Source organism: Mirounga angustirostris, unplaced genomic scaffold (genome assembly GCF_029215605.1).
Source record: "Mirounga angustirostris isolate CCGP_5_RB_7025 unplaced genomic scaffold, mMirAng1.0.hap1 SCAF_12, whole genome shotgun sequence".
In the NCBI taxonomy this organism is placed as follows: domain Eukaryota; kingdom Metazoa; phylum Chordata; class Mammalia; order Carnivora; family Phocidae; genus Mirounga; species Mirounga angustirostris.
In genome coordinates, this window is record NW_026991720.1 from 61,364,898 (window position 1) to 61,377,904 (window position 13,007).

The following is a 13,007-nucleotide window of genomic DNA, read 5'->3' on the forward strand; positions in this document are numbered from 1 at the left end:
AGCAAAAAATTTTAAATATCATTCCATGTCAGGCACTGTTCTAAATCCTTTATATGAACAACGAATTTAATATTCACACAACTCTATGAAGTGGGTACTAGGATTATCCCCATTTTACAGATGAGAATACTACAGCACAGAGAGGGTAAGTAACCAGCCTAAGGTCACACAGCTAGTAAGTAACATCACCAAGTAAGCGATATTGCACAGGCAGACTGGCTCCAAAACCTGTGTTATTAACCCATAGGCTCTGCTCTCTTGTGTGAATCTATATGTCTAAAGCCTGCTTTTTGATTATGATAACTAGATCAAATACTTTTCAGTGACATTTCTTTCCTTAAATTGTGAGGGGAATAGTCGGGAGTTCCAAATACCAAACAAGAAAATCAGCTGGTGTAGAGGAAAAGTCCACCCCATCCCTCCCACCCCCCACCACTCCAGCAACCCTCAGTTTATTTCCTGAGATTAAGAATTCCTCCTATCAGTGAGATCCAAAGACTAACAGATTTTTTTAAACCTGACGGAGAACAAAGCCTAGGTATTATTTTTGTAAAATACATCTTCATTGGAGACAAGCAGGTTATTTACAATAATATTAGCAAATAATACTAGTAAGAAATTATAGAAGCATTAGTTGAAAAAGAAGTTGGTTGGATGCCATACCAAATTAACAGTCAAAAGAGTAAAATAACAGATTTTTTCTGACAAGTTGCTAAAATACAAGGATTTCCTAGAAAATAGGTGAGCTACTGTGGTGCCCAACAACCAAATATTTATCACAATTCGAATCTTTAATTTGAACCTTCAATTTTCAGGTCAAATCACTTATCATCTTCAAGTGTGGTTTGAATATGAGCAGTTTCTTCCTCAAAGCATTTTATTTCTAGCAAACAATGTAGCTGGGAAAAGACAGACGATTTTCATGTGCGTGTTGAAAAATAAAGCTTGTATTCACCAGGACATAGTGACCAAATCTTTAGATCAAATTTTACATAGGAAAGAAGTTTGTCCTTTAAACAAAAAATTTACTCAAAAACCTACATGTCAAACAGAGAAAAGAGAATTTTTATGCTTAAACTGAGATGAGGGGCTGCACTCCAGGATATTTTGGAGCCCAATATAAAATCAGTCTGAAATTTAAAACCTGTGAATGGGGGCGCCTGGGTGGCTCAGTTGGTTAAGCGTCTGCCTTCGGCTCAGGTCATGATCCTGGAGTCCCGGGATCGAGTCCCGCATCGGGCTCCCTGCTCAGTGGAGAGTCTGCTTCTCCCTCTCCCTCTGCTTGCCTCTCTGCTTACTTGTGCTCTCTCTCTATCTCTCTGTCAAATAAATAAATAAAATCTTAAAAAAATAAATAAATAAATAAATAAAATAAAACCTGTGAATGACTATAAAATAAAACCTTCTTGCTGATTTCATTCAGTTTGCAGGTGCATATGTAGCTTTTTATGATGCTGCCCAATGATCATAATATTTTCATAATATCTCTAGTCAGTCAACATGGTGAAACTTTTTATTCCCTGGGAAATTGAAGTGTAAAACTGACACAGTTTGATCAGAACCCACCACGGTTTCCCACAGAAAGTGTCAAATTATTAAATTAGGAAATCCAACCATATGCATATTCATATAGCAACAACCTCATGCTGACACAGGTGCAAAGTAGTTGATATTTTCAAGAGCGGCTTGATTTATATAGTACTTTACAGTATTCCTATGCTTTCACATCCATTATGTCATTGACTCTTAAAACAAGCCTGCGTAGAGAGCTAAGACTATCATGTCTGGTTTGCAGATAAGCAAGCTAAAACTGAGACCCAGAGCACCGACATGGCTGAAAAGTGCCAGAGCCACCCCTCCCAATGTTGTTCAGTTTTACCCCAGTGTTTTGCAAGACACTCACGATGAATCGTCCAGTTTTGTTAGAGCAGCCGTAAAGCCGAGGCGGATGGTCTTCAGCCTGGGTTTCTAGCAGTGGAGAGGTCTGGTAGTGTTTTTTCCCTCCAAGGGAATTCCAAAACTCCTCTGTGAAAAACACAATGAGTTATCCAGTGCATTTCCAGGAGCACAGGGCTGGTCTTGCCTTACATTAACGAATGATGTGATTTCACCTTGATTTCAATGTTAGGAAATTATTTAAATATAGCGGGTACCATCGCCCAATTTTGCAACTAATGGAAGGATCTGTAATGCCCTATAACTGTTACAAGGGTCCTATTTATGAAAAAATAAATAAATTACATGATTAGCAATTATGCCAAATGTAAGTCCTGGCTCGTGTCCTTGACCCCACAGTACACACCTGGTTCCTGGCCCTCCTGAATCTTTGTGGTTTTGCATTTGAGGACACTTGCCACATACTCTGCTCCTTTCTCCTCCTCCTGGCTAGCACCTTTTCCTATCCAGATGAAGCCACTGTTTTGTCGCAGTTTCAAGACAAAAACATCATTGGAATTCAAAGAATGTGCACCGACATCTACCTAGGGTATAAAGAAAAACAACACCGTGATTCAGATTCATTGCTACTCCCTCAATAAACATGTCTGAGAAGCTGTGACAGGGACAAACCACCCGTCGCCTTCCGTCCTGATCCCAAGGTGGCACTAGGACACCACTCTGGCATTAGAAACCTTAGTAGCTCTTTGCTCTGTATCACTTTAATGCTCAACTGCCCACAGACAGCAGCACAGGACTCTAAGGATAAAATTAGCCAAACTTAAGTGAGAAGTAACAAAGATAATATTCAAAGAAGCCATAAGAACAAGTATGGGCTATAATTGATGTTTGGGAAGCGGGTGTGATAGACACAAACGACACACATAAAGCAAAGATGTTCAGTTTTTCTCTCCCCCGCTAAAGAGGTTTTCCAAATAATCAAAGGGATACCTACCCAAAGCAGTCTACAGATTTAATGCAATCCTTGTGAAAATACCAACGGCATTTTTCCATAGAGCTAGAACAAACAATCCTAAAATTTGTAGAGAACCACAAAAGACCCTGAATAGTCAAAGCAATCTTGGAAAAATACAGACAAGACTAGAGGCATCACAATTCCAGACTCCCAAGGTATATTACAAAGCCGTAGTGATCAAAACAGTATGGTCCTGGCACAAAAATAGCACACAGATCAGTGGACAGAATAGAAAACCCAGAAATACAGCCATGCTTATATGGTCAATTAATCTTTGACAAAGAAGGCAGAAATATGCAATGGGAAAAAGACAGTCTCTTTATCTAACACATGGTGTTAGGAAAACTGGACAGCTACATGCAAAAGAATGAAACTGGACTACTTTTGGGTGCCTGGATGGCTCAGTTGGTTAAGCGTCTGCCTTCGGCTCAGGTCATGATCCTGGGGTCCTGGGATCAAGTCCCACATCGGGCTCCTTGCTCCATGGGGAACCTGCTTCTCCTTCTGCCTCTCTCTCTCTCTGTCTCTCATTAATAAATAAAATCTTTAAAAAAATATATTAAAAAAAGAAACTGGACCACATTCTTACACAATACACAAAAATTAACTCAAAATGGATGAAGGACCTAAATGTGAGACCTGGAACTACAAAAATCCTAGAAGAGAGCATAGGCAGTCATTTGTCTGACATTGGCCGTAGCAACGTCTTTCTAGATATGTCTCCTGAGGCAAGCGAAACAAAAGCAAAAATAAACTATTGGTACTACATCAAAATTAAAAAAAAAAAAACAAACTTTTGCACACCAAAGGAAACAACCAACAAAACTAAAAGACACCCTACTGAATGGGAGAAGATATTTGCTAGTGACATACCTGATAAAGGGTTAGTATCCAAAATATATAAAGAACTTAAGTAACTCAACACCAAAAAAACAAATAATCCAATTAAAAGTGGGCAGAAGACATGAATAGACATTTCTCCAAAGAAGACATCCAGATGGCCAAAAAACACATGAAAAGATGCTCAACATCACTACTCATCAGAGAAACCGCAAATCAAAACCACAATGAGGTATCATCTTACCCCTGTCAGAATGGCTAAAATCAAAAACACAAAACAAATGTTGGCGAGGATGTGGAGAAAAAGGAACTCTCGTGTCCTGGTGGTAGGCATGCAAACTGGTGCAGCCACCCTGGAAAACAGTATGGAGGTTCTTCAGAAAGCTAAAAATAGAACAATCCGATGATCCAGTAAAGGCACTACTGGGTATTAACCCACAGAATCTGAGAACACTAATTTGAAAGGATATGCACACCTATGTTTATTGAAGCATTATTTACAATAGCCAAATTATGGAAGCAGCCCAAGTGTCCACTGATAAATGAATGGATAAAGAAGAAGGGGTATATATATATATATTATTCAGCCGTAAAAAGCAATGAGATCTTGCCATTTGTAACAACATAGATGGATCTACGGAGTATAATGGCAAGTGAAATAAGTCAGTCAGAGAAAGACAAATACCATATACCACATATTCACTCATATGTGGAATTTAAGAAACAAAACAAACAAACAAAGGAAAAAAAAAAGAGACAACCCAAAAAACAGACCTTAACTATAGAGAACAAACAGGGTTACCAGAGGGAAGGTGGGTGGGGGGATGGGTGAAATAGGTGATGGGGATTAAGAGTACACTTATCTTGATGAGCACTGAGTAATATATGGAAGTGTTGAATCACTATATTGTACACCTGAAACTAATATAGCACTGTATATTAACTATACTGAAATTAAAAAAAAACAAACCTACAAAGGGACACCTAAAAATCATAAAACAGGGACTGGAGTCCAATTTTGGCAAAGAGATAACAATGCAAATTCACTAAAGGGGTCTCCAGGCTCAGATAAATTATCCCTCAAACTGTAAAAGACTGTAGCGGATTATTAACACAGCACTGACATACCCCCTCCTTTCAACCAAGAAGCTGTGGCCACTGTCTGGGATCGGCCAGGTGAGCACAGTTGTGCTCCCTGTGGCCACAGAGGAATGAGGAGGACCCACCTGGGCCCAGACTCTGACCTGAGGGGGAGGCTGAAGGCGGACCGCCAGGGCAGGACAAGCATGTGCAGTCTCAGCCCTGGGATTGAGCCCGAGGGTCCTATGATGGGCTTCTGCCTTCATGTCTATGATCTTGGGATTCTATGACTCTAGTCAGACTCTGTGAGAACCTCTGTCTGACCACATGGCTATGTGACTAGGACAGTACGTGTCTGGCTTTCGGCACCACCGTGGGACTCAATGTGATGAAGAAGAACCAGCGGGCAAGTCTGAGATGGAGCAGCCATGAGAGAGGAAGGAAATACAAGGGTGGTGTTCTGGAGGCCAAGTGCAGAAGGTGTTTCAAGAGGGAGGAGATGCTCAACTGCCAAAGGATGGCGTTTGGCCAACTGGGTCGAGCTGCCATCAACTATGTGGAGAGCTGAATGTCACCAGGTTTACCAGGACACTGTCTCCAGAGAGGGCACTAGAGGAGGAAGGAATGGTTGTTGGAACTTTTATTTTTCATTTATTTATTTATTTTTAAAGTATAGTTGAAACACAATCTGTTGGAAATGTTAGATGTGTTCCAGGGGTTGCTAACATTCAGGGAAGCGGGTATCGTCCTTTTGCAGGAGGAACAAGGCCTCTTGGACCAAGATTTAAAGGAATCTACCAGATGTGATGACGGAGACTGATAAGAACCGGGACTGCCAATTTCTCATCCGAATGTCTCCTTATAGGTACAGAGGGAAGAGTTTGGATGACAGACAGACAGGGGACAATAGACCCACACACAGACTAGTGTGACATCAGGGAAGTAGTTCCAAAATAGAACATTATAAAGCTTGAGCCTCCCAGAAAGCCTTACAAACAATGATTTTGATGAGCACATTTCAGAGAGGCTGGGAATGTGAAGGCCAGTTTGACAGGCTGCAAGCAAACAAAGGAACCATATCACAAACAGCTTGCATGTCTCATAAAGACGTGCCTGCTGGGAAGAGATTAGGAATGCAAGGATTCTCGACTCTTCCATCTGAAGTCAGCTGAGAGTGCCTGCGGAGGAGAGCTGTTCATGGCTAACTTGATAGATTTAAAAAAAAGTCATAATCGAATACATGAGAATCCATGTACAGAATGTTCTAGATGAAGTCAATACATATGATGTCATTTAAATGATATGACTGAATGAGATCGCCATGGAGAGGGCCAAGACTGAGCCTTGGGGGTTTGGAGGACGGGCAGAGGAGGAGCAGCAGAAACCCAATTGGCATAAGTGGAGTGAAAACACTCTTCGGAAGCTTGGAAGAAATCTTGGTAAGTGTGGTTGCTCCAGAGTCCTAGTGAAAAAAAGTGTTTCAAGAAGCTAGGGAAGGGCAACTGTGGAAAAAGCCAGTGGAAGGCTAAGGAAAGGGGTCAGAAAAGATACTTCTGACCTCTTGAAAGACGGGCACTAGGTAACAGGCTAGGAGTGGCTGGAATGATGCCCAAGGAGAGTGGCTTTACAGAGAAGAGGCTTACCCATGTAGGGACAGGGAGTGAGTGAGGCCAATGCTTTTGAGGATCTGTGCTTTTAAGGAGGTCGGAGAAAGGATATGGCAGCTGGGAGGATCGGGGTTAAGAGATAGTTTTTAATGGAAAACGGGAGTGTTTTGAAGGCATGCTTGTATTCTGAAGTAAATGATCCGGAAGAGAAGAATACACTAATGCTAGAGAAGAGAAAGATTACTGCCCGCCATAATGATGAACTGGACATGAGGTAAGAACATGGGACAGAGGGAAATTCAGGAAAGTAGGAAGTCAAGAGGGCGGGGGGCGGTTCTGGATGGAAGTTGGGGGTTGTGGTGGTAGGAATTTCACCTTAGGACGGGAGTCACATTTTATTTGTTTATGTAATATATTACTTTTTACAAACATTACTTTGTAATATTAATTTATGGATAAGAGCATGTTGATATTAATTTTTAAAATATTTAGTATTTATATGTAAGTAACTATTATAAAATACTTATAAATTGTTAAATATAAATAAATTATATTTACTTCATGAAACAGGCAGGAAGGAGAATATATATGTACAGACAGGGGCACGTTGGTGACACCGGTGGGGGGTAGATAAGGTGACTCTTGTGTGATTACATTTATGTTCTCTGAGAACTCTGACTCAGTGCTCAGTGGAGAGCAGGCATTTTGGAGGTTTGGAGAGAGAAGACACGAAAGGTGTGATGGATGGAGAGCGTGCATGGATTCAGGTTTGAGACTGGAAATTGCTGGGATGTGCATCCTAGAGCAAAGGGGCCAAACGACAGGAGAGGGTTGTCAGAGATTAGGTGTTGGAAACAGATTTCCAGAGGTGCTAAAATTATAGTAAGGTTTAGTACGGGACCACAAGAGTGTGAGATGAAAGGGTCAAGGACAAGCCAGAGGGATGGAGTTAGTGAGACAATGGCCAAAGCCACCAAAGAATAAGAGGGGAAGGACGGGCAGCTCCATGGATGATGGCACAATGATGCCGAGGGAGGGAGAGACTGATAAAAGTCAAGGAGGCAAGAGTGAGCAAGGAGGGTAGCCCACCCACACCCATACCTGGTAAGAGGGTACTGAGGAAAAACAACTTCCCCTCGTGAGGGTCGTATGGGAATCTGTATCCTCAGAGGATAGCCATAGAACAAGAAGGTTAATTGGGAGGCTGGTTTAAAGAAGAGATTGCAAGTGGAGGGTATGCCATGACCCAGCTGGTTCCAAGGGCTCAGCCAAATGGCTTGTGCAAAGGGGAAGGCTTAGCAGGTGGGTCCAGGTGTGGGGATTTACAGAATACGTTGGGCAGTTTAGGGGTGACGGGAGAGACTTGGATTTCAATAGTGAGAGAGATGTCTAGATCATGAAATGTGATGGATGGTCCTAGAGGCAAAACGCTCAGCCATTTAAACACCTGGGCCTGCTGGCTTGTCCATACCTAGAGGTCTTCTTGTCTTCTGACCTGTGACATGGGGTTTGATTTCTTTCTCAGCTGCTGTCAGAGACGGCTTATTTGGCCAGTTGAGTTATGGTTCCGGCCCGATACGGTGAAGCTGGCTTTCCACATTTGTTACACTTGTACACCCAAGGGCTTTCCCTCTCGAATTTCCCATGTGACCACTTGACCATCACCTGCCATCCATCTTCCCCTAGGCCTTTCGAAGATAAAGCTTCGGGCCTTTGACCATTTGATTTGTTACATTACTCTTAAAATTCTTCTTCTTCTTCTTCTTTTTTTTTTTTTTGGTACAATGCAGTTGAAAAGTGTGAGAGGCCTGGTTTCCATCGTTAACTTTTAACTTGGTTCTCCTGCCTTTGGGTTTTTTTTTTTTTTTTTGGTTTTGGGTTTTTTTTTTTTTTTGTGAACAACGGATTAATTATTGAAATAGACGGAATTTGCTTGCCAATTTTTTGAAAACTAATATTTGTTGATGGCTCAGGTCCACTGGGAAGTCCATAAACAGGGCACATTTTATTGAATGCACGACATTACCTCCATGATTCTGGTGATAGATGCCAGGTTTCTCCGGACTTGAAAGAGGCGTGTAGGGGGAGCAGGCGCCTGACCTCCTTTCTTTGATGTTCCATTCTTGTAAATAATGAGCGGTTTGTCTTTGAACAAACTCAGCAGGTGAGCAGGCTCTTTGCCTTGGGAGACTCGGATCTGGAGGGGGCGGGATAAAAGAAACGTAATGAAGGGTGCAATGAAGGAGGGTTGTATTTCCACATGTGTTATTTTCCTTTTTGAAAACAAAACAAAAAATAAATAAGAAATCAAGAGCAGGAGGCATGACGATTAACAGACAATACAGGTTAATGCTAATCAAGCACAGTTTTCTGGCTGACTTAAGAGTCTTAGACTCCAGACACAGCACGCTGAGCCATTTCTTCTGGGGGGAAACATCACCGTATGGCACCACTTCCTGCTTCCAGAAAGTATAAAGCTGTAAGTGTGTTCACGTACGTCTCCATAAGAGACAAACCAACAAAGTGCGGATGTATGCCATCGTTTGTGAAAATGACTTTTTTCAAGAGCACCAACACTTGATAGCTGTGTAGTGACACACTTGTTTCTGAAATGTTTTGGATCTTGTTCAGAAGGTAAAGAGATGTGCATTTAAATGCTTCCAAAAATAAGAGGACACCAAAGCGTACTCATTATTTCTACATCTCTGTAACTATGAAATGAAAAAATTATGACAATCTGGCCTCCAAGCATCAAAATCTGGCAAAAATAAATAGAATATATTTTCTACTTTTTATTCATAGAAATGGTAATAGATTTGCTTAATATAAGCACTTTAAAAGTATGTAATTTAAGGACTTTTCAGGATAAGGAAATTGAAGAAAGTAAATGGTTAATTATTTAATTTCACCTATTAGTTTAATACCAGATATTGGATTAGAAATGAGTTTCTTATTTCTTACATAAATTATTGATGCAATTTTTTACATAAAGAGTTCAACTTTTGTGTCAGCTCTCTACTTTTTTTTTTCATTTATTTTGCCCTATGCTAAAATTGAACTGTCTTATGCACCCTGGTGTATCCTTTTCTAAAAGCCAAATAAATGGGAATGCAGATGCAATACCATAGCAGGGAGGCCTAGGGAGCACTGAAAATAATTAACTTCACAGATATCTTTCTTTTTCATTTTATTTAAAAAAAATTTTTGAGGAAGTTCTATGCACAACATGAGGCTTGAACTCACAAACTCAAGATCAAGAGTCACATGCTTAATGTCCACAATAGCCAAACTGTGGAAAGAGCCAAGATGTCCATCAACAGATGAATGGATAAAGAAGATGTGGTATATATATACAATGGAATATTAGGCAGCCATCAAAAGGAATGAAATCTTGCCATTTGCAATGACATGGATGGAACTGGAGGATATCATGCTGAGTGAAATAAGTCAATCAGAGAAAGACATGTATCATGTGACCTCACTGATACGAGGAATTCTTAATCTCAGAAAACAAACCGAGGGTTGCTGGAGTGGTGGGGGGTGGGAGGGATGGGGTGGCTGGGTGATAGACATTGGGGTGGGTATGTGCTATGGTGAGCACTGTGAATTGTGTAAGACTGTTGAATCACAGACCTGTACCTCTGAAACAAATAATATGTTAAAAAAAAAAAAAGAAGAAGAAGATAGCAGGAGGGGAAGAATGAAGGGGGGGAAATCGGAGGGGGAGACGAACCATGAGAGACTATGGACTCTGAGAAACAAACTGAGGTTTCTAGAGGGGAGGGGGGTGGGGGAATGGGTTAGCCTGGTGGTGGGTATTAAAGAGGGCACATTCTGCATGGAGCACTGGGTGTTATACGCAAACAATGAATCATGGAACACTACATCAAAAACTAATGATGTAATGTATGGTGATTAACATAATTTAAAAAAAAAGTGGGAGAAAAAAAAAAAGAGTCGCATGCTTTACTGACTGAGCCTGCCAGGTGTCCCCCATAGGTATCTTCCAATTAGCAGTGGAATAAGCAAGTAGCAACTTACAGAAATGTCTTTTAAATCACAATCCCAAAGCTGTTGGGGTGAGGTTAGCTAGGATTACCTAAAACTGTTGCTGGCTTGGAATTTCCCATAACGTTGGGAAAACCTCAATCGCCAACATAAAAAAAAAAAAAAAAAAGAGGGCCAATGATTAAGACTCATTTTCCACTGTTAAATTAAAATAAAAGAGATAAAGCGTAAGTTGAACATTTTTCACTACTGTTAACATACTCTACCAACGACTGGAGTTGTTTATACATTATTGTAAACTACTGCCACCTAGTGACTAAACTAAACATACCATTTCATTGTGAATTTAGGATGTGATAGGCTAACAATGGAAATTCTTTCATGGGTATATCAAATATTTTATTGCAAAATACAGAACTTATAAGTCACAATGCATGTCTTCAAAGTTTTTGCATAATTTGGTAAGGAACACTTTAAAGATCAATTAAATGACACTCATGTCAGTTCTTATCTAGAAAGATTTCATTCAAGAAGTGAATATAATAGTTCAGGGGAAAGTAGAGTTCAGTGCATTTAAAGAATTCAGTCACCTTGCTAATTTGTAAAAAAATAAAAAAGTTAATATGAACCTTTAAATTTAGATCTAACTTGCTTTATATATCGACTAAGAAGTACCAAGATGGGAAAGAAACCAGCTAGAAGACCAAAGTTGGCGTCCACATCTTAGATTTCATGTACTAAAGTATCTGACTTACCTCTCTGTTTAATTATTATCTTTTAAGAAGTAATTGCACATTTACAAAGATCTGAAAACTGGAAAGTGATCAGCTGGAGGTAATAACTTGTGTAGAACGGTTTTATGTCAAATAACTGTCGATTCTTTTGGTTCCTTAGGTCTGTTAATAGTTCTTTGTTTTTGCTTTTATTTTTCAATTTTGTTTGCTCCCTCTTTTCCAGAATCTGAGAGAACTAGTATGGCATGAGATTAGGAACACTTAAGTTGCAAAATGAAAAAAAATATATTTAGAAAATGTCAAATTCCCATCCCAACTTGGGAGGAAGGCTTTAACTAGTCATTGAGCTAGCAAAACTTTAACGTGGATGAGTTCTGGGAGTAAAACTATCCCAACCTGCACAGCCTGTCCTCCAAGGGACCGATCCAACTGAACAGTCAGAAATGCAGATGTTGTCAGCTCATCTCTCGTGGCATTTGCTCCTTGCCTGGAGGAACCAAAGTAAAGTAAATTAGCTTGTATTTAAGTTTTAAGACTTTCTAGTGTAGGCATTTCAGAGACTTAAGTCATTAGGAAAGTTCAAGATGAAACCGTTTTGACATGATATGGCCACAGAAGCTATCAGGTGTTTTTTTTTCCAAAGATTTTATTTAACTATTTGAGAGACAGTGAGAGAGAGAGCATGAGAGCAGGGTGGGGGGCAGAGTGAGAAGCAGATTCCCCACCAAGCAGGGAGCCTGACGCGGGGCTCAATCCCGGGACCCCAGGATCACGACCCGAGGCAAAGGCAGATGCTCAACCGACCGAGCCACCCAGGCGCCCTTATCGTTTTTTTTTTTTTTTTAAGTACTAACATTGAGCCATGAATTACCCTGTGTATTGCCTAGAACTACACATGATAATTATATTTTTATCTTCATTTTATAGGAAAAGAAATTGAGGCTTAGCTCCTTACATAACTTAGCTAAGTAATCGGGTCTGTCTTATTTCAAATTGGAGCTGCCTATTTTGGGAAACCATCTCCACAGTAAAAATAATCCATTTGAGTAGAATATGAGCTTCATCTATTAGGCTGGATTTTAGAAGCAACCTATCTTTACCTGAACATTTGGTGACCGTAGTAACAAATGTCTGGACCCAAAAAAATCAAGGAAAGAAACATCAGAAGTAGGTGATGGAGTGGCCCCATTTTGTCATTCTAGCAATTCTTTAAAGGAGTTAGTAATAAAACCGTAGGAGTGGCTCAACTAACAGAGACCCAGATAGGGGTCAATAAATCAGTTCGTCCAGTTCATTTGCAATTTCTCTTTCTAAGGTAGCTTGTGGCTATAACTCCAGTCACTAGCTTAACCTGTATAGGAACCTTTGGGAGATCTGCTTGTTTGATGAGTTTGTGGGAGGAAAAGCCAAAGCACTGAGCATGGTTTGTTTCTAGCCAATTCTCCCATCTCTGTCTGACTAGGGGTTAGCAGGAAAAATACTAATCCTGGAATCGGATTTCAGAAGTTTACCCTATCAGGATGTCTGGGTGGCTCAGTCAGTTAGGTGTCCGACTCTTGATTTTGGCTCAAGTCATGATCTCATTGGTCTCTCTGCTCAGCGGGGAGGCTGTTGGAATTTCTCTCTCCCTCCCCCTCTCCCTCTGACCTTCCCCCCAACTCACACACACCCGCTCCCTCCCTCTCTCTCTCTAAAATAAATAAATAAATCTTAAAAAAAAAGAAGTTAACCATATCTTTTCTTCTGAAACCTTAAGAGTGACCTACTTGTCCAATACCCAGAAGAGATTAGCAATAACCTCCCATCCTGGGCAATACACACATACAC

General features: G+C 40.5%; 1 protein-coding gene across 2 annotated transcripts in view; it reads right to left on the minus strand.

Moving 5' to 3' along the window:
- The window catches only part of SCIN (scinderin), an 85,913-nt gene that overhangs the window by 5,412 nt on the left and 67,494 nt on the right, over positions 1–13,007 (minus strand). For both annotated transcript variants that reach the window (XM_064575201.1, XM_064575200.1), the window contains exons 10-13: positions 11,577–11,667; positions 8,465–8,635; positions 2,303–2,480; positions 1,904–2,025 (exon numbers count right to left, since the gene is read on the minus strand). In XM_064575201.1, the coding sequence (XP_064431271.1) occupies positions 1,904–2,025; positions 2,303–2,480; positions 8,465–8,635; positions 11,577–11,667 (562 nt within the window). The remainder of the gene's footprint in view (positions 1–1,903; positions 2,026–2,302; positions 2,481–8,464; positions 8,636–11,576; positions 11,668–13,007) is intronic.